The 20,522-nt window shown below is 36.1% G+C and overlaps 1 protein-coding gene across 2 annotated transcripts in view; it reads right to left on the bottom strand.

Moving 5' to 3' along the window:
* The window catches only part of btsz (bitesize), a 70,447-nt gene that overhangs the window by 26,364 nt on the left and 23,561 nt on the right, over nucleotides 1–20,522 (bottom strand). For both annotated transcript variants that reach the window (XM_090106337.1, XM_090106338.1), the window contains exons 3-4: nucleotides 5,829–9,688; nucleotides 4,270–4,495 (exon numbers count right to left, since the gene is read on the bottom strand). In XM_090106337.1, the coding sequence (XP_089962463.1) occupies nucleotides 4,270–4,495; nucleotides 5,829–9,688 (4,086 nt within the window). The remainder of the gene's footprint in view (nucleotides 1–4,269; nucleotides 4,496–5,828; nucleotides 9,689–20,522) is intronic.

Here is a 20,522-nt window from a genome sequence, read left to right as displayed (position 1 = left end):
GTAGTGTGCTGTCTACAAACCAAGAACAATGGCCAACATTAAAAAAACTGGAACGAAACGTTTTTATCGATAGAATGAAAATAAAACCAAAAAGCGAAAAAAATTGCCTTCAATAAACCACTTTAGAAACTGTTTTTATTGTTATTTATATGTAAGAATATGATTGATAGCGATTTTAAATCCTGTCATTTATCAAATAAAACAATTTGTTTCTACTCAGCTAAAAAAATCCGTGTAACGAAATGTTATATCTATTGGCTGCTTTGACGGAATATGTCAGATTCCTCCTGTCGTAGCCCCCTGCGTCAATGATTGCAATGAATGTAAACAATGTTTTTTTACCTATTTAAAAATGATATTGCTACAACATAAGAGCGTTTAATACTTATTACAATTGAACATGAATAATAAAATAGCTGTGCAAATGGATACCTATCCTAATATTATGTACCTACTCCTAGTCATAAAATATCATCTACCTAAATACCTACTTAACTAATAATTTCTTATTGAATCAGTTTTCCCAATCGCTAAAATCGCATCAAGGTCCAGAAACTTGAGGTACACCCACTTATATCTATTTATAACCAAATCAGGTCTCTGTGTTTGTGGTACCTTCGTTGTGTCTGATTTCCGAGCTTTAAATCGTGACAATGTAATATGATGTTTTCTAATATTTATTTATTAATTTATTAAAATATATTGTACCCAATGATTCGGATGGGTCACACAAGACAAAAAAAAAAGTTTGCACACGTATTTCTAAAGATTCCGGTTAAAACATGTAAGGGCGCTTGTGCACTACAAGGAATTTTACTGTCCGGCATTCCGATTTTTTACGGTCCGGTTTGGCATGAAAAATCCGATGAATTGGCCTGTGCACCTGTCCGTCTTTACTCGGATCAGTGCGGTACAGTTCAAGGAAGTTTGGCGGTAGAATGCTATCATATTTTTTTGCATTTTACAAGAAACGAGTAAGAAAATATAGAAGATGAAATATTATATTACTTCGTAAGATATATTATTCTATAAAAAGTAAAGTTCCGTAAGAGATTTAAAATGCGTGTTTAACTTATTTATTTTAATCGGTGACGAGGAGCTAAAGCTATTCCCACTTGAACTTTAACTTACCAACACTTACTTAGATAATAATTATAGGTCAATGCTTGGTCAATGTATATAAAATAACAATACCGACTTCTCAAATCTCATTGCCAGCTAAAAGAAAGTAAAACAAGAGCTTGCTTTCAATTGGCATATGCAATAAAAAGAGTAAAATCCAAGCAAGTGGGCACTCGAAAACAATTATATCTACAGCGACTCGTAAACTCAAAAAACCATCCGGAATAGGGAAAAGTAAAATGTCGGACAGTAAAATTACGTATAGTGCACAAGCTAGTATTTAGATTAATTGCGTGCCATACCGGACCGTAAAAAATCGGAATGCCGGACCGTAAAATTCCTTGTAGTGGACAAACGCCCTAAAAGTAATGTCACCACTGTAATCTGGGGACTTCAGGGAACAAATTAACACACATTTCATTAATATACGCTGAGAAATTGAGGTGATTATTCTCCAAACAAAAAAAATCGTCTCCTTTGTTTTCTAAGTTTTTGTTGTCAAATATTAATTAATACGAGCCAGTCATTCTATAATTAAATTTGTACTATTTTATGTTCATAAAAAACTGCATATAAACGATAAACAATTAAGGTGTAACAAAAACAAGGCTGTCAATATAGCACAGAGTATCCGAATAAAAAGGTACAACGCAATTATAAACCGGACACAAGTCCTAATTGAGAAACGATCGACTCGTTAACAAGAGCGATCTAAATGATAGGAAACATTACCAGTGAATACAAGTACTCTTACATCTACAACCGGAACATTATCAAATGACCGGTTATTGCTTTTGAAAGGTGTTACGTAGTGACCCGAAAAGAAGTATAATTCGGTGCCAAGTACCTACCAGAGATACAAATTAAATGTTAAGTTTCGTCTTTTATTTTACGACATAATAATATTATCATGTTGGTTGCAGGTGGTTGCGTTGTTTAAAAAATTTCGCTTTGAGCTAAGATTCTCAACATTTTTTGTACCCCGAAAACGCTATGAAATAGACTAGTTTTAGCACTAAAATATTATTGTTATACATATTTAATTTCTTATCACTTATCTATATGTCATATTTTTCTTATTTTTTACCAGTACGACCTCTTTATTTCGAGTTTTAACCGTAACTTCTTGAAGGAACGTCATGTAAAATTGTCAACTAAAAAAGTGTGTTAGCACGAACATTAAGGCTACCAAGCGAGGAATGTAAGCACGAACAAAGAAGATATTTACTGAACAGTTAGGTCTACTTTAACCTGGTCAGGTTGATCAAAACGCGTGACGAATTGGAAACAGATGACTTATTGAATAAATTAATGGCAAGTCAAGTATGGACGTTTTAATAACTTGCGAAACCATTTTAATAAACGTATGAACTATTGAGATGTATGGTGAGTCAAAGTATGTATGTATGGTTTTCACACATAAACTACTGGACCGATTTAGATTAAATTTGGCACAGACAATCTTTAAACCCTGAGAAAGAACATAAGCTACCTTTTATTGCGAAATATGTACCACGGGCGAAGCCGGGGCGGACCGCTAGTGTTTAATAAAACAAGTAGCGTAGAAACTAAAGCTGACTATTCACTATAGGAATAATCATTCCTGTTTTACCGATTTATTCTGTTTTGAAAATCTACCTATTTATATAAATAACATTCGTGTATGAAATAAAAAATGTTATAAATCTAGTGAAACCAAATTTTGCTCAAGACGCGGACCGTGACTACCGAATATAGTTTAGACATTTTAGAGAATTTAGGTTTCTAAGTTCAACGACCCATTACTTGGGAAATTTGAAGATACGATCATGGTTTAACATTTATAAATTAAAAATATAATACCTACTCTCTACAATCAAACATAATATATTTTTAAGTTTTTTTTTCATAGATTAAAAATCGTGTTTTAGAAACTTGCAAAAAATATCAGAGTAATTTATGCAGATTGAATTAGAAACGCATCCATTGAAAAAATATTCAGTGCAAAATGCTATCACTTAATTAATTATGTGCATTTTTTCTTCGTTAAAAAGTAGGATGGTGAAGGTAATCGAGTCATTCGAATTTCCTTCCTGCCTTAATTACTTCCGAGACCTTAGTAAAATTTTAGTAAAACTATTTAAAGGCACCGTTATGAGGAAGTATCCGTTTTTTTATCTGTGGCTTCTTATTATCGAAACATTTCGCTCATATTTACAAATTGTGCTTATTCCTACTAATACTAATATTATAAATTGGATAGTTTGTAAGGATGAATGAATGTTTGTTAGTCTTTCAATTAAAAACTCCTGGATGGATTTGGATGAAACTTTACAGTACTGTAGGTTATATCAGAATAACATACGAGCTACATGATTTTGTGTGTGTGTGCATAACTAGTAAGTACCTACATATTTGAATAATTTAAAATTGAAAACTGAAAATCAACTCATTAATTTTAAGAATATTTTATTACTTCGTAAGGTTCTGAAGTAATAACAAAGTACTACTCAAACATTAATCTAAACGAGTAGGTAAATATATCCTCACTCTGTCACAATAAAAACGTGTGATTTTGTGATTAACATCAATCACGTTACGTTTTGACATGTGTATGTTTACAAGTATATTTATATGGGTATCAAATGCAATACGACATCACTAATGTATGCGACTTTTCTTATATTTATGTATATTTTCACATATTTTATCTTTCGACTATTTCGTTTAATAAATCATTTTTTAAGGATGTGAACGTTACATAATTGCATAAAGTGTTATTCCGATTTATATTGGCAACGCATAGTTATTAAATAAATTGATCTTATCCGTGATTAGTACTTCTGAAAAAGGGCATAACGTTTTAAACCTAGGAAAAGACAGATTTACATAAATTAAATTATAATTAGGAGTAAGTTAATGCATTTTACGAATTTTTGTAAGTCTAAAGATGCTAAAAACAGAAGAGATAGTCCCGCCTAACAATTTTGGATCGCTATGTTAAAAGAAAAGACGCGTGTTCAAATCAATTATTTCCATTCTTCAATCACATACCCTGCAAGCTAAGGCACGTTAAGACAGACTCCTGAACACCAGTATTTTTATTTTCTTTCATTTTTTTCACTATACGCAAATATTTTTTTTTATTTTTCAAAGTTTTTCACATACCTTGTAAGCTAGGCGCCGACGCGGGCGCGGAGGGCGGTGGTAGCTGCGGCGTGGGCGGCGGTCGTCGTCTCCTCGGCACATGGAGGCCTGGCGCGGACGCCGCTCGTGTGGCCGTCCTGAACCCGGGGGCACGGTACCGGGCGGATTTGACCGGCCCTACGGGTACTGGAGTACCATTGATGGAGGGAAGCCGCGGGAGGGAACCAGCGCGTTGCTCCTCTTCCGACTAGAGGAGGGAATTTGTGATTTAACATCTATCTATATAACGAGCGATAAAGCCGCTCTGTGTACATCTCTATTATAAGCTTAAATCTTAATTATGTAACATTTATTACTGTGTATGTACAATGAAGAGTATTTCATTCATTTTCTATATCTAACAAACTGGTGAACCAATGTGGCTTCGCACGGATTAAATAAGGCATGTTATAAATATAAAACATATATAATAGTGTAGCAAGAAGATTGAAAAAACCATTCGATTATAATCTTACTTTTTGCGATTGTAAAATGTCAAAAAATTGTGGCGATCATCACAACACAGTGACTAACTATGGTCTATGTAATGAATAACTACCTACATGTTATGTTGTTTATCCGCATAGACTACCTACTAAAGTACTGAACTGATTTGTACAAAATTTTACATGAACTGTTTTTTCAAGTATGAATATGTAAATGCAAATTAGTTATTATCGTTTACACAGATATAGTATGCTATCGAGTTTGAATTAAGCTTGATAACAATAATTATTTTTAAGAACCAAACTGTATATAACTTGTTACATTTTGCATAGAGCCTATGTGACTTGCCAAGAGACGTCGACGGTCGATATTTTATATTGCGAAATAAGCTATGTCAATAGAAGGTTGTTTTTTATAATTCACTTTTGTAAACAAATATTATTACAGCTGGGCAAAGAAAAATGTGAAATGTATATTTCGATACTTAATTAACACCTATATTATGTTTTTGTACTTGAATATTTTTTAGTTATTGTTCCATACACTTTGTATAGTAAGATCTGAAATACAAATACAAAAATGACAAATGTCTGTTTTTTGATGAACATGTTATGTTATGCAGTTAAATTTTGATTCGCTGTCAGTATGACGAATTAATTTTGTAATAGGTCAATTAATCAGGTGCTTACCTATTATTATAATTTAACTTTCGACGTAATTACATTAATTATTACCTGTTTAAGTAACTGTGTTTTATAGTTGCTCCATAATGAGTATTACAGCTTGTTACTTGTGTATTTTTAAACCTTTACTTTTACTCAGATAATATACCATGTTAATAGAACTTTCGAATGAATAGAAATTAACTTCGATAAGATCTTTGTCAATTACTATTTAATATGCTGCCTTATCTTTTTGTGTATGAAATCTTAGATAGGGAAAGATACTGATTCGAGTTCCAGGTAAAGATTTCATATATTAATGAGGAGCAATGAACACGCATATATACATAACATTAGCTTATTATAATTATTAATTTGGTTTGAACTTGAGCTTGTTATACTACATATATTAGCATGTTTAACATAATTTACCTCAGCGTCTGGGGCAGAAGCTCGTCGTCTTCCGCGCCATAAGCGATCCTCACTGCCGCTGATAGCTCCACAGCTTCTTGAATGTGACTTTAGAGCGGCCAGGTCAGCTCCTGCGGGAGACCGTCTCGTTTCACCACCGCCACCCAATGTGCCCCTCGAATCAGCAGCCAGTAAAGCCGATTCGAAACTACCACGCCACGAAAACCGTTCACTGTCACTTGCGACACTTGCCCTACTCGCTGTCGCCTCCAAGATATCATGAGATTTACTCCGTGCCAACGCTCCCGGCTCGGATGCACTGTCCTCATCCGTGCTAGCCGATGCCCCGGCAGAAACTTCATGCATGAGTGCCACCAACCGCCCGCCTATGTGCCTCATAACTTTACCAAACAACGGCGGCGAGCCGTCGCCCGCCCGACCCAACGTTGCAGCTAATCTTTGATATGCACCGACTGCATCCCGCTCTAACGAACCCGCCTCACTGTTGCCTTTGTCGAATTCGTCGATTATTTCGCGGCAACTTTCCGATATTTGTTTTCTCAAGGCGGATCTGTTTACGGTGCCCTCTAAGTCGGAGCCCGCGTAATCGGAGGAGTCGTATGAATCACTCCACGTGTCCTCGCTAGATAAATATTCAACGATTTCGCGCACTTCTTCATCTCGTATTCCAGGTACGGTTTTCATCAACCTCGTTAGTTCACTTTCGAAATACAATAGTTGTGGAGGTTTTGGCGGTTTTGAACTTTCTGAGTTCGATGAGGCGGGTGTTGAGGTACGTACATTTGTTGAATTAATCATTTGTTTGAAAAATTGTCGCATTTTCGTCATCATAAGGTTAGTTTCTTCGTCCGACGACCAATTATTAAAGCTATCTTTTCGCGATAACGGGCTAGGCGGGGGTCTAGACGAGGGGGCTCTTTCCACGCGCTCTTCGATGTCTGGCCTTACCTCTTCGATAATTTCTTCTAATTCTGTTTTAGGTTCATGAGATCTCGCGAAGTCAGAGCTAGAATCACCGCTACGCAATAAATCGTCGCAGCTTCCTACAAAACCACTATCACGACTAGTTTGTTTCTTAGATTCAGATAGTTCAGATCCAAGCGGTGGGAATTCAGGTCGAGGCGTAGATCTCCCATCTTCACCTTCAGATACCGACCTTGTATCGTCACGAGTTTCCTCTGGGAATTCGACGGATTGCCGCCTTTCATCCGCGGGTGAACCACGCTTTTTGTTTTGTTTTTTACGTTTGTTTTCACCCGTTAAATCTAACCGTTCGAGTGACTCATGGCGGTCTTCCGTCTCCGTACTCGACCCGTCAGATACTTCTGGATTTTCTTGTGAAGGCTCATCACCGGTTAATAAGTTGTCTAATGAAGAAGAATGTGACCTTGGAGTGCCTCGAGCACGCACTAGCCGCTTTCGTCTTTGTTCAGGACTTTGTTTACCCTCACTATCACTGCCTACACTGCCTGATCCATCGGAATCCCTTCGCTCCTGGTTAAAACCCATAAAACCGGAAAGAAAATATTTTTCTAACCTCGATGTCACAAGTTCCTCACTGTCACCACTTTTTTTTGGTTGTTCATTGTCAACTATCGATTCACCACCTTCACTACACACACTCGACGTATCCGATATGTGTTCCTCCTCATCGCGAATATGTTTTCCATCCCCTAAGCCAAAGAAAAAATATTTTTCGAGTTCCGTAGCCGATAGGGGCCGCGGTTTTTTAGTTGTGGGTTCCGTTTCGCTTTCTTCACAGCTCTCTTCAACTATTGTATGCAATGTAAAATCTAAGGAACGTCTACAGTATGCGAAGTCGTCTCCCCGGGTCGGCAAGTTGGCTTCATCCCCGGAATCAGAATCTGACTGCGAAGTGGCCTCGTCATCATCGTGGCTGACGTCCTCAACCCACGAGTCGTCATCTGCGAGCCCCTCCTCGAGACACACGACCGCAGAGAGAGTGTCGGCATTACTAACAACAGTCACTCCAGCTGAAGGTTGCACCGATTCGTTGTCGGATAATCGTTCGTTTATGTCGTTTTGTTGTACGCTTGCGTTCGGTTCCGGTTCGTTGTCCAAGTTGGTGTGATGCACTGTGATGTCTTGCATGAGCCGCGTCGTGTCTGACGTGACTACGGAGACACGATCGTGCGTTATCATAACGCGGCTAGTGAAACGCGCGGACCCGTCCGCACCGGCCGTGCGCGAGCGGCAAACTGTATTCTCCACAGGTGTGCCCGCGCCCCTCTCCGTCTCAGCGCAAACCGGCCGCGAATCGTGCATTTTCTCCTCGCTGTTGTCGTCCATTAATTCTTTCTTCAATAACTCACTAAGCGTGCGTTCGATACCTTTAAACAAGTCAATTTTTTGTATCGGCGGTAATGTTGATTTATTTGCCTCTTCGTATGTAGGTTCCGGGGATGGTACCGCTATCGGATTAATATTTGATGAATTTTTTGACGTATTTTCCATATTGTTATATAAATCGGAGGGCAAATCGACAGAAACTTTAATATTGCAATCCGAATTAAAAGAATTATCCAAGGAATCACACTCAATCATATCGGGCGAATTTCGATTTTGCGCACTCTGTATATTGTTTAAGGAATCGTAATTGTTTTGATCCTTATCACTACACGTTGCACTGAAACTATTATATTGTTCATTTGTTTCACTTAATAGCATATTTTCATCATGAAATTGAGAAATATGTCGACTTTCACTTTCATTATTTCTTTGCAATGGGAACACGGAATACTCCTCAGTAAAGTTAACCGATTGAAGGACAACAACATTATTATTTGACGGAATTGCCTCGGCGCACTCATTTCTATTCATATTAATATCATTTTGCATTGCCACCTCCATGGCTACAATTTCCAAGCTGTCTGATTTTTTATCATAGGAGTCATCACAGTCGATACCGCTACTGTCAGCGTTTTCGTCATTTTCAGAAGAGGAGTCTGCAGGGTTAACAACAAATACGCGGGAAAACTGTCCTCCCCCTCCACCAGAGTCGTCCGAGTCTTCATCAGATGTCGGGGGCTCCTCAGGGGCAGCGCTAAGCAAATCATAGCTCCTTTGCGCGACCCCTTTCTCCGAATCGCTCGAACTAGCCGACGATGACGACGAAGGGAAGGCCTTTTCCGATTCTAGGTGACCAGGCATCGTATCTGCCACTTCTGACAAAACTAATAAAGAATCGTCTCCCGCAATCACTTTGATACCGTCTGACGTTTCATGTTGGACTGCGTGTTCGATATTGTTATCGCTCTTATCGTTATCACTAGGCGCAGGCACTTGCAACTCGGACTGTATAGCTTTATCGGTCCTTTCGACGGTCATCTCCAATCTATTTCGTGGTAGAGAGTTAGCTGTAGCCGCAGCGGTAACTGCCACGGCGGCTGCCGTCGTAAGACGGGCGAAAGCGGCGGCATCTAGTGATGAGAATCCCGGGTATGTATTCCAATGAGGCGCGGGCGGGTTTTGCGGTGGAAATGCGAGTAACGCAGGCCAAAGGGCAGCAGGTACGGGCACAGGTACTGGGACGGGGACGGCGACAAATCGTGGCTCAGCGCCGCATGAGCACGCTCTTTGACAGTCTTGTGGTGTATGCTTGGGGGGCGGTTGCGGTGGTGGTGGTTGTGGCTGTACCGCCGCCGCGCCTGGTTCGAAGTAGTCCCAGTCACAGTCGTCAGGAACGGGGGGCGCGGCGGAGGAGGCTGTGGAGGCCGAGTCTTCCGTGTCCTCGCGGCACGACGAATCCGAGCTGAGGAACACGAGGCGGTAATCCTCGGGACGCATGCGACCGGCTTCCGGTTCGCTTATTTCGCCAGGCTCAGTATTGACACCCCAATCTGAAAGTCAAATAAACAAATTTAAAATACATAACACATTCAACATGTTTAATGAATGAGCAAAGTTTTCGACAAGTAACTTTGCTATAAGTTTTTTGCAGGCACTCTAATTTAATGACATGCGTTACAAATATTAAACGATTATATACTGGTTTTAATTGCATAACCAAACAGCTTACAATAGTGACTTAGATTAGACCAACAATTCACAAGTTATAATGAATCAACCGTTAAATATGTTTATGTATTATCTAAACGTTAATAACGTTTATGGAAGAGGAAATCAATTAGATTGCTATAAAAATGCAATAGAAAGCACCACGGATGGGTGGCGTCTATCGTGAGTTAAAGCGACATGCTACACGAACCCAGCTTAGATACGCTATCTTCATACTAAGACGCATAATTATTAGTCACATGGTATAAAAATGTTAGGAAAACAATTTCTTTTTCTCAGATATATTTTTCACTTAATCCATGCAATCGGAAGCCGTACAAGTATTCATTACGCAGTAAAAAATACATAATATAAATAAAGCCTCATCCTTGACAGTTTTTCAAACATCACACTAAAAAATCATATTTGATAGGCACAGAATAATGATATAATTACTTTTTAACAAAAAATTTAACCGGACAGCGCTTCGAGGGCCTCCTCCTTTTTAAGTCGGTTGAAAACACGATATATTTATTAATTTTAGAACGCCTCATTTTGGTACCACTGCACTATAAATACGGAAACATGATAAGAATAAATAATAACATTGAACACATACATAATCTTATTATAAATACAAGCAAATTAATTCAGATGAAGTAACGATCGTTGTAACCTTAATATATTTATAATCAATTTTACAGTCAGTTACTGCGCACCTAATGTAGGTACCTACATTACTTTATACATTGCACTGACATACAGAGTAACTTAGTAAGTACTGAAAATGCAGAAGGTAAGGTTTATTATTGAATAAACTTTTGCTTTTGAATCTCCTATCCTACTAATATTATAAATGCGAAAGTTTGTGAGGATGTGTGTGTGTGTGTGTGTTTGTTACTCTTTCACGCAAATACACATACAGAGGGTAACTTGGATTAACACATAGGATAGGTTTTATCCGTTATTACCATTTTAACTTTACCAGTTTTATTTTGAAGTCTTTATCGTATGAAATCGCATAAAAAACATAATTATTCCAAATCCAATTAATTCTAAAACCCCGTTATGCAAAATTTTAATATTCACTATAAATAATTAAATTTTATGTAACGGGAAGTGCTTTATGGTTTGACGTTCGATGCGCTCAATGATTTCATTCATCCATACTTATATTATAAATGCGAAAGTAACTCTGTCTGTCTGTCTGTTACTCAATCACGCCTTAACTACTGAACCAATTTGCATGAAATTTGGTATAGAGATATTTTGATACCCGAGAAAGGACATAGGATAGGTTTTATCCCGGAAATCCCACGGGAACGGGAACTATGCGGGTTTTTCTTTGACTGCGCGAGCGATGCCGCGGGTGGAAAGCTAGTTTGGAATAAAATAAACATGGCGTTAACATTATAGTCCATTGAATGAGTCCCTCCAAGGGGGGTCTAGAGTGCGTGAGTTAGTAACGTAAGATGTTTCTTCGGAAACATGTCAAGAGTCCCTAGGTAATAAACACACTAAAACCCCGGGACACTAGGAGGAGCCCCGGAGTGGGGGGAGGGGGGGAATGGGTCCATTTTTTCATTTTTCGCTTAAATCTCAAAAACGGTACATGTTAGAGAAAAACTTTCAAGAAAAAGTTGAAAGGCCATAAAATTATCTATAAGTTGTACCTAAATCATTTTTTCCTATATCCTACCGTTTCTGAGTTATACGCAGTAAAAAATGATTTTGGCTCAAACAATTTCCCCATACTACACATCAATCGATCAAAAAATATTTCTTTCTTCCAAAAAACTCAAATGTGCAACTTGTGACCGGTACTGATAGATTGCTCTTAATTAGGTCTATAATTGGTAAAATAAACACATTCCTCCATGGAAGCCTTTAGGAGGAATCGATTGTCAAAATATTATATTAGGGTAGTTTGAGTTACCGAACTTGATCTTTTAATTTTTTTCTTCCAAAAAACTCAAAAGTGCAACTTGTGACCGGTACAGATAGATTGCTCATAATTAGGTCTATCATTGATAAAAATATCAGATTCCACCACGGAGGAGTTTACGGGGAATTGAATTTTATCAGGGTAGTTACGATACTTGAACTTTTTATTTTTTTTCTTACAAAAAACTCAAAAGTGCAACTTGTGACCGGTACAGATAGATTGCTCATAATTAGGTCTATCATTGATAAAAATACCAGATTCCACCATGGAGGCGTTTACGGGGAATTGAATTTTATTAGGGTAGTTAGTTAAAAGTTCAAGTATCGTAACTACCCTAATAAAATTCAATACCTCCTAAACGCCTCCATGGTGGAATCTGGTTTTTTTATCAATGATAGACCTAATTATGAGCAATCTATCGGTACCAGTCACAAGTTGCACTTTTGAGTTTTTTGGAAGAAAAAAAATAGAAAGTTCAAGTATCGTAACTACCCTAATAAAATTCATTTCCCCGTAAACGCCTCCGTGGTGGAATCTAGTATTTTTATCAATGACAGACCTAATTATGAGCAATCTATCTGTACCGGTCACAAGTTATACTTTTGAGTTTTTTGGAAGAAAAAAATAAAAAGATCAAGTTCAGTAACTCAAACTACCCTAATATAATATTTTGACAATCGATTCCTCCTAAAGGCTTCCATGGAGGAATGTGTTTATTTTACCAATTATAGACCTAATTAAGAGCAATCTATCAGTACCGGTCACAAGTTGCACTTTTGAGTTTTTTGGAAGAAAAAAATAAATAGATCAAGTTCAGTAACTCAAACTACCCTAATATAATATTTTGACAATCGATTCCTCCTAAAGGCTTCCATGGAGGAATGTGTTTATTTTACCAATTATAGACCTAATTAAGGGCAATCTATCAGTACCGGTCATAAGTTGCACTTTTGAGTTTTTTGGAAGAAAAAAAATAAAAAGTTCAAGTATCGTAACTACCCTAATAAAATTCAATTCCCCGTAAACGCCTCCGTAGTGGAATCTGGTATTTTTATCAATGATAGACCTAACTATGAGCAATCTATCTGTACCGGTCACAAGTTGCACTTTTGAGTTTTTTGGAAGAAAAAAATTAAAAGATCAAGTTCGGTAACTCAAACTACCCTAATATAATATTTTCACAATCGATTCCTCCTAAAGGCTTCCATGGAGGAATGTGTTTATTTTACCAATTATAGACCTAATTAAGAGCAATCTATCAGTACCGGTCACAAGTTGCACATTTGAGTTTTTTGGAAGAAAGAAATATTTTTTGATCGATTGATGTGTAGTATGGGGAAATTGTTTGAGCCAAAATCATTTTTTACTGCGTATAACTCAGAAACGGTAGGATATAGGAAAAAATGATTTAGGTAAAACTTATAGATAATTTTATGGCCTTTCAACTTTTCCTTGAAAGTTTTTCTCTAACATGTACCGTTTTTGAGATTTAAGCGAAAAATGAAAAAATGGACCCATTCCCCCCCTCCCCCCACTCCGGGGCTCCTCCTAGTGTCCCGGGGTTTTAGTATGTTTATTACCTAGGGACTCTTGACATGTTTCCGAAGAAACATCTTACGTTACTAAATCACGCACTCTAGAACTTTTTATTCAATGGACTATTATTAAATATTTACCTATTTGTAGTCATGAAAATGATTGAGCTGTTAAAACTAGATAATTATAACCCAATAGCTTCACAAGAACAGTTTCTAGGCCTCGTCGTATTGTCTAAGGTACGTTTTTATTAATAACAAAAAAAAAACAATGTTTCAATAGCCTAGCCAGTTAAAAGCAGTTTCTAATTAAAATATTTCACCTTTGACACACGGCCGTGGATTACTTGTTCCCATAATCACTATAATCCCATTAAACGTAGTATAATCGCATTAAATCGACATTTGCAATGATATTCAAAGCACATTAATAAATTATCTTGAACAATGAATTTAGAACAGCGGTCTACGTTGGCTTAAGTCCAAGGTTTTGTTACCTAAATCGTAGGAGGCGCGAGGACATTTACCTAAGGTGTCCTTTATCTATGTTAAATTGTGTTTTAAATAGTCTTTAGTTGTTTTAGCACTCGCGAAATGAATGATCTAGAAAAGAACTTAGCTGAAAAATATTGTAAAAATTCTACACTTCATCGCATTGAAACTATTATGTGAGCAATAGTAGAAAAACGTTATAAAAATAATTAGTCATAAACAATTATTTCTTTCATTTGAGATGATAAAATCATTATGCCGACTTTCTTTTTTAATCAGATCGCATTGTAGACCTAAATGAGCGGTTCGATGGTTCCGATAGTTCTGAACGAATGAGATTTTACAAATACACTCAAAAGGCTATAGGCGTCCTGCCTGTTTATTATAACAGTTTTAACAAACTAATATAAAATAATAGTGTTAAATACATTTGAAAAGGGAAACAATTCTTTTCTCTTCTCAATTCGAAATAAAAATGCTGTTACCGTTTGCTAAAATATACGATCATCATAAAAAATACGATCTACTATAATGAAATAAGGAGTTTAAAATTATTATAGATACCTAATAATTTATTTTTATATCGAATTTAAGTCAAGTCGATTCATCATTTTATTCCTAAAGTAACATTAAGCGCATAAACCATATAGAGACGAAATTCATTCCATATTTCAAATATTAGCACAACAATAGCTAAGCAGGTATATTTTAATTATACAGCCTCTGAAAAATCGTGCCTTACGTACCGCAATAACAATCAAGATTCAATGAAAAGAGACCATTACATCAGATGAAGATACAATTCAACGAGGTCATGGTACCGATTTCGTTTTAGGTCAGCCAATACAATGTAAGCGCTATTTACAGATTCTTCCTTGGTTTTTTGATAACCATACTGAATCTTGTATTAAAACCTATCATTAATTAGTCTGTGTCTTTGAAGGAACATCTTTGGTACCAACAGAGGGTGTGTTTATTTTAACGTATGTCCTGGGTTATATTCCTTGTTGGAAATTGAAAAGAAGTAGGTACGTGTGACAGCCGACAGGGCTAAGAAGACCTATCTTATCCATAGAAAAAAAAAATGGATAAAAAGAACATGTGTTTCTTCTACCATATGTACCAAATTGACACGGGTGACGGGACTTCACTTTTTGCAAAATACATTTAAATACATTACTCGTAGGCTCTGCTGTTGTATTACGTCATCAATTAAAACCCATGATAAAATCGATTTCGTATTTATTCGCCACGGACCACGGTTGAACCTCTCAATTATTTTAAAGCAATTTAACAAAGCTTACCTTTGCTATTTCTGAGATCGATTGCGACATTGTTTTATTTATTTTTTTCATGGTTACATAAATACCAAGATGTGAATCTCTATAATATGAGAATAAACACAGGTTTTAAGTAGATAAAGATAATGATCGCTTTTTGTTTACATCTATAATATGTATTTTTAGTTAGTACCTAAGGTTGTATATTCTCTTTTATTTATAAGGTTTGTTCACATAAAACAAAAGATAAATTGTATGAAACGCCTACAATTGCTAAACAACTTTATTATTCATGGATTCGTGTTAATAGTTAAGCCTTTTGTTTGTTGCACAGCTATAAATATTAAAATGTGGGTTTTTATATGGACTAGAAGAAAGGATCTAGATTATAAGAGAATATTTCGAAGTTTTAAGAAGATATAATACATATTTTAATTATTAGGATATAAATTTTAGGAAATATTGAAGCGATGGATTCAAATAAAATTCTTTGAATAAGACTGTATATCTTAAAATTATTTTATAAAAGGGATACATAAACTTTCTTAATATTCGGAAGTCTTAAGGGAACAAACTTTTCATGTTGCCATCTCTGACGTCAAACTGTCTTACAGAAACCCTAATTTAAACGCGTCTATATAATATAATTATTTATAAAGTATATCAGTTTCATCCAATTACTCTATAGTTCGATATCTGATACTTACATTTGACCAGGGGAAGTTATTATACGGCTTCATTTAATGTTTTTTGCGGCTTCACTGATGTACACCGAAACAAATTCAGAACCACACACACATGCACAGATACGAAAACTTTATAGTGACGTTATATGAGTTTTACGCGGGAAAATTGCTATAGAAAAGTTTGGTACTTTTTTAAAATATCGAATTATTTTGGCAATTAATTATTATTATATAGTAAGGCTTAGCAGCGATTGTGGAGAGCACGCAAGCGGATGTGCGCAGGCAGCCGGCCGACTGCTGCGCTTGCCGCCCTAGTGCTGTGTACTTATCGATAGAAGTGTAGAAAGTACGTTTTGAGAAAGGTAAGTGCTCCATGCTTATTATGATTTTGACATTTTGATTTATTCTAGATGAAAATATTTTTTTATTGAGAAAATAAATAATTGTGTATACCTATTTGGTCTTTGTTGTTTTGTTGTTTGGTCCATGTTAGGAAACTAATATCTTATGTGGTAATATCTTATCACATATTTTGAGATCCATAGGTTTATAGTTTTATATTAAAAAGATATTCAATGCAGAGTTGATAAGTGATAACATACCTACATTCATTTTATTTAATAGAGAGTAATAAAAAGCATGATATTATAACCTAGTTTCGACTATCAGTATTACCTTTGCAGTAGGTAATGGTACTAATACAGTATATGTAAACACGGCTAAGTACATTGCACAAGAGCATCAAATTCATCGATAAACTTTATCGACTCTATGCTTCACTAATGCTTGACTCACCTCACGTCTCAACGCCAACAACAAAACTTGGTTCAACATTTAAAAGGTCGCAAGTGACCGATGACGATAGTACAAAAACACTTCGCCTGTACCGAGGGCTACATTTCGAAAAACAGAACGGCTGGCGTTTGGGACCTTTCTACCAACTCGCGCCAACCGAACAATGAACTTGCAACTAGACCAAACAACTAGGTACTTTTGTATATAGACCACGCCACGAAAAGTTCTTTGTGTGCAAGCACGTAGGACGAACTCCTACGCACACATGGACATTTCTCAAAAGCCCGCTTACCTGAGGCCACAAAAGACACTTAAATCTCACAAAAAATAAATGGCAGCACTGTTATGTTACCATATTATGGTTTGTAACGTACTATTTACATCGACCCCTTTACAAGTGTAGAGCCGAGACAGGTGAAGTTAAGGCAAGGGGAACCACGACAGTTTTTTAAGCTTTTGTGAATTTACACAAACTATTTTAATTCAAATGAATTATAGGGATTTAAAATCCACACACATTATACAGTTTATTTCATGAGATAAAAATACTATATTCTGCCTTTATTCCGAGTTCTAAAGTAAATTATTATTAATATTAATTCGATATAAATCCTTGAAATTTGTGAACATCTTCCGTCAAAGCCTTCGTAGCGTGACGGAGCTATTCTTACTGGAGGCACTAAAATTTTAAGCATAAAAAGCGAGGTGAATTCATAATTATAAGGTTCAAGCTTATGACTGCGAATTTATCCGCGTTTTGTTTAGATTATATTCATTGCAAAATGTTATATTTTTGTAAGAAGAATTTTGAGGTATGTACGTAAAAAGTTTGGTCATAGTACAAAAATTAAGAAATAACGCCAGTAAATATATTTATAAATATAAATATGCACCTACATATGTATGTTTGCGATAGTGATAACTGATAATGTTACAGTTATACAGTTATAGTACAGAGTAGTACAGATATAATCGAATAAAAACGTATGATTTGAGTTTCAACACCATTAAAAATTTTTTTTATTAACATTAAAAATAATGTTCACAAATAATATAGCATTATATTATGTAATTATTCAACTTTTTATCATTAGATCGTGGTTTAACTCTAAGTTGACTTTAAGTCATTGAACATATGCGCAAAAAATCTTGAAAAATCTTGAACATAAACTCAATGACTTTCAACAAAAACAGCCGATACGTTCAGACTTTGAACAGCGAAATGATTATAGTATGATAATAATAAAATTAAATACATATAAATAAATAAATAATAAAATGAGTTACACTTCGCAGTGATAGTAAAGCATACAAAAGACATCAACGATGCTCTACAAAATTAGTTTTCGCAAAAAATACATAAGTTATTCCCAAATTTCATGAAAATGCCAGTATGTATATTGTATAGTGTATAATGTATATAATATGTACATATATAAATAATGTGATCATCAGCCCATATACGTCCTCACTGCTGGGACATGGGCCTCCCTTAAGGGCATGATCACCATGATATTAATTTATGTAATACTAGCGACCCGCCCCGGCTTCGCACGGGTGCAATTCTGATACTAAATACACTACAGAAAAACTGTGAACGTTGTATATAAAAACATAGCGGCTCGCTTCGGCTTCGCACGGGCTTAAAATAGTTAATAGATAGCCGGGCGGCCGGCCGGTAGCGCCGCAAACGCTACGTCCCGCAATTTTTAAATATGTAATATTTCGAAAATATTCACTTAAATCATACGGTGTAAAGGGCCATATAGATCTATATTAAATGAACAATGTATTCAAGGTATTTAATTGGTTAAGGATTAATGCTGTATTGGTTAAAATCGCTTCGAAAATTAGCCATTATTTGTCGTAAAAAGTAAATGACAAAAAAAAGTTATTGTGGGTTATCCATAAGAGATAGACATATACCATCGCGGACTTTTCTGTAGACCTTTTCAATGTGTATAATACTTAGTACATTATTTTGATAAAACTCGTAGGGTTCAGCCTGCGTTTGCAATGTAAGCGGAAAAAATGTAATTTTTTACGACATCACATTAGAAACCTCAAAAATAACAGTACTTCTCCACTATTTAATGGATGTTATTATACATATAAACCTTCCTCTTGAATCACTCTATCTATTAAAAAAAACCGCATCTAAATCCGTTGCGTAGTTTCAAAGATTTAAGCGTACAAAGGGACATAGGGACATAGGGACATAGGGACAGGGAAAGCGACTTTGTTTTATACTATGTAGTGAAGTGATGATGTATCTGCCCTGTGTTAACAACGATATTAGCGGCCTTTACACGCAAACTCTATCGCGCGTTCTGTGGATCGTACAGGATTACGCGCGGGAAAGCCTGCACGTTCAATCGCTCGCGATTAACTTTGTATGTCTTAACTACGACACTTGTTCTTTCGCGCGCGATTATTCGTGTTTGCTTTCCTTAGCGGAATGAGCGGCCGTGTAAAGACTTATCGCCTGTGATAGACCGCGTGAAAGAGGCGCGTGTTGGAGTGTGTGCAATGCACACGGTTTTATCGACAACCGCGCGTGATTGAAGTGAAAAATGGAGACAAGATATCGGGTGGCGCAAGTTATCATGGTTGCTGGTTTAATTGAACTCAAAAAACTTTGCATTTTTTTTACAACTAAATCACGATTAGCGTCAATTAAACCTTTTTCTTTACAAAAGTCGATAAGTTTTTTATATGCTTGGTCTTTTAAATTCTTGTTTTTGTACTCTTCCGATTTTCCAGAGACATGGGAAAGATCTGTATAAAGTAATAAGCTCCAATACTAATTCCTTGCTCCACGTGCGTATGTCCGCCATCTTATTCGTGCGCGAAAGAATTTATGTGTAAAGGCAACCTGTGTACAATCGTGAGTGCGCGTTTGCGCACACGACTGATGAGCGCGGCATGTGGTCTATCCTTCCGTCCCCTGCACCCTTTATACGCACGATCTTTCACACACGATTGCTGTTTCATGCGCGATAGAGTTTGCGTGTAAAGGCCGCTATTGATTTAAATAATTAATATTTAAAATCACGTAGGTAGGTACTACGGACAAGAATGGATTAATTAAGATATTGTTTGAATATTAAAACCTTAGATGTAAATAAATATGATCATTGAGCGCTGTTTTTTAAAAATTGTTTAATTAAAAATTTATTCTTCTAATAAAAACGCCCATTTCAAAAATGGGTTAGAAATGAAGGCGTTTACCTTTGTATAGATAACTTTTTAATTATTGTATAATACTTCATTCAATTAACAATTCCGTCTAAATGATTGGGCATAAGCAAGTACAAAAATTAAAAACATATGAAAACAATGTTGTGAAGTGTCTCTCATTAGTCATTACTCATTCACAACATAAAAATGAGCAAGTCAATATGTGTGCATAACATTAACAACACTGTATGCATTATCGTAATCAACTAACAATACAATACATTGTAGCATAGAAATCAATGTCATTAATATATGATTTGTTACGTAAATTGCGAAGTGTGTCAATGCTATTGCTTAGCACAAGTAAAAAGTAATGATTAAGGTGTTTAGCCTTCGGTATTGGCCAGCTGCCCACTCTCGACCCACGCGCCACCTACAGGATGCACTTCCGTTTTAGACCACATTTGAACCTATTGTTGTATAATATACAAGTGGGATATGGGAACTATCCGACCTTTTTACATTAGACTGAGATCTTGGTTGATAATTTTAATAAATGTATTTTAGAATCGATTCTTTAGTGCCTAGTAGATACTAGATACCGTATCTGGTCTCTTTGATCAACATTTCTGCCATTATCTCGTATCCAGGATAGAAGATAGAGCCTCTTAGTTTATTAACACCTCATAACATCAACAGTCTAAGCAGCAAAAATGGTCTGAAGTAAAATTTAAATAAAAAGTACATTGATAAAAATCACCCAA

The sequence above is a fragment of the Colias eurytheme genome, chromosome 10 (assembly GCF_061535395.1).
Source record: "Colias eurytheme isolate Ceu_HAF_F1 chromosome 10, ilColEury1 Martin Lab GWU primary, whole genome shotgun sequence".
Classification (NCBI taxonomy): Eukaryota; Metazoa; Arthropoda; class Insecta; order Lepidoptera; family Pieridae; genus Colias; species Colias eurytheme.
The sequence above is the reverse complement of the archived record's forward strand: the minus strand, read 5'-3'. Positions and strand labels throughout refer to the sequence as shown.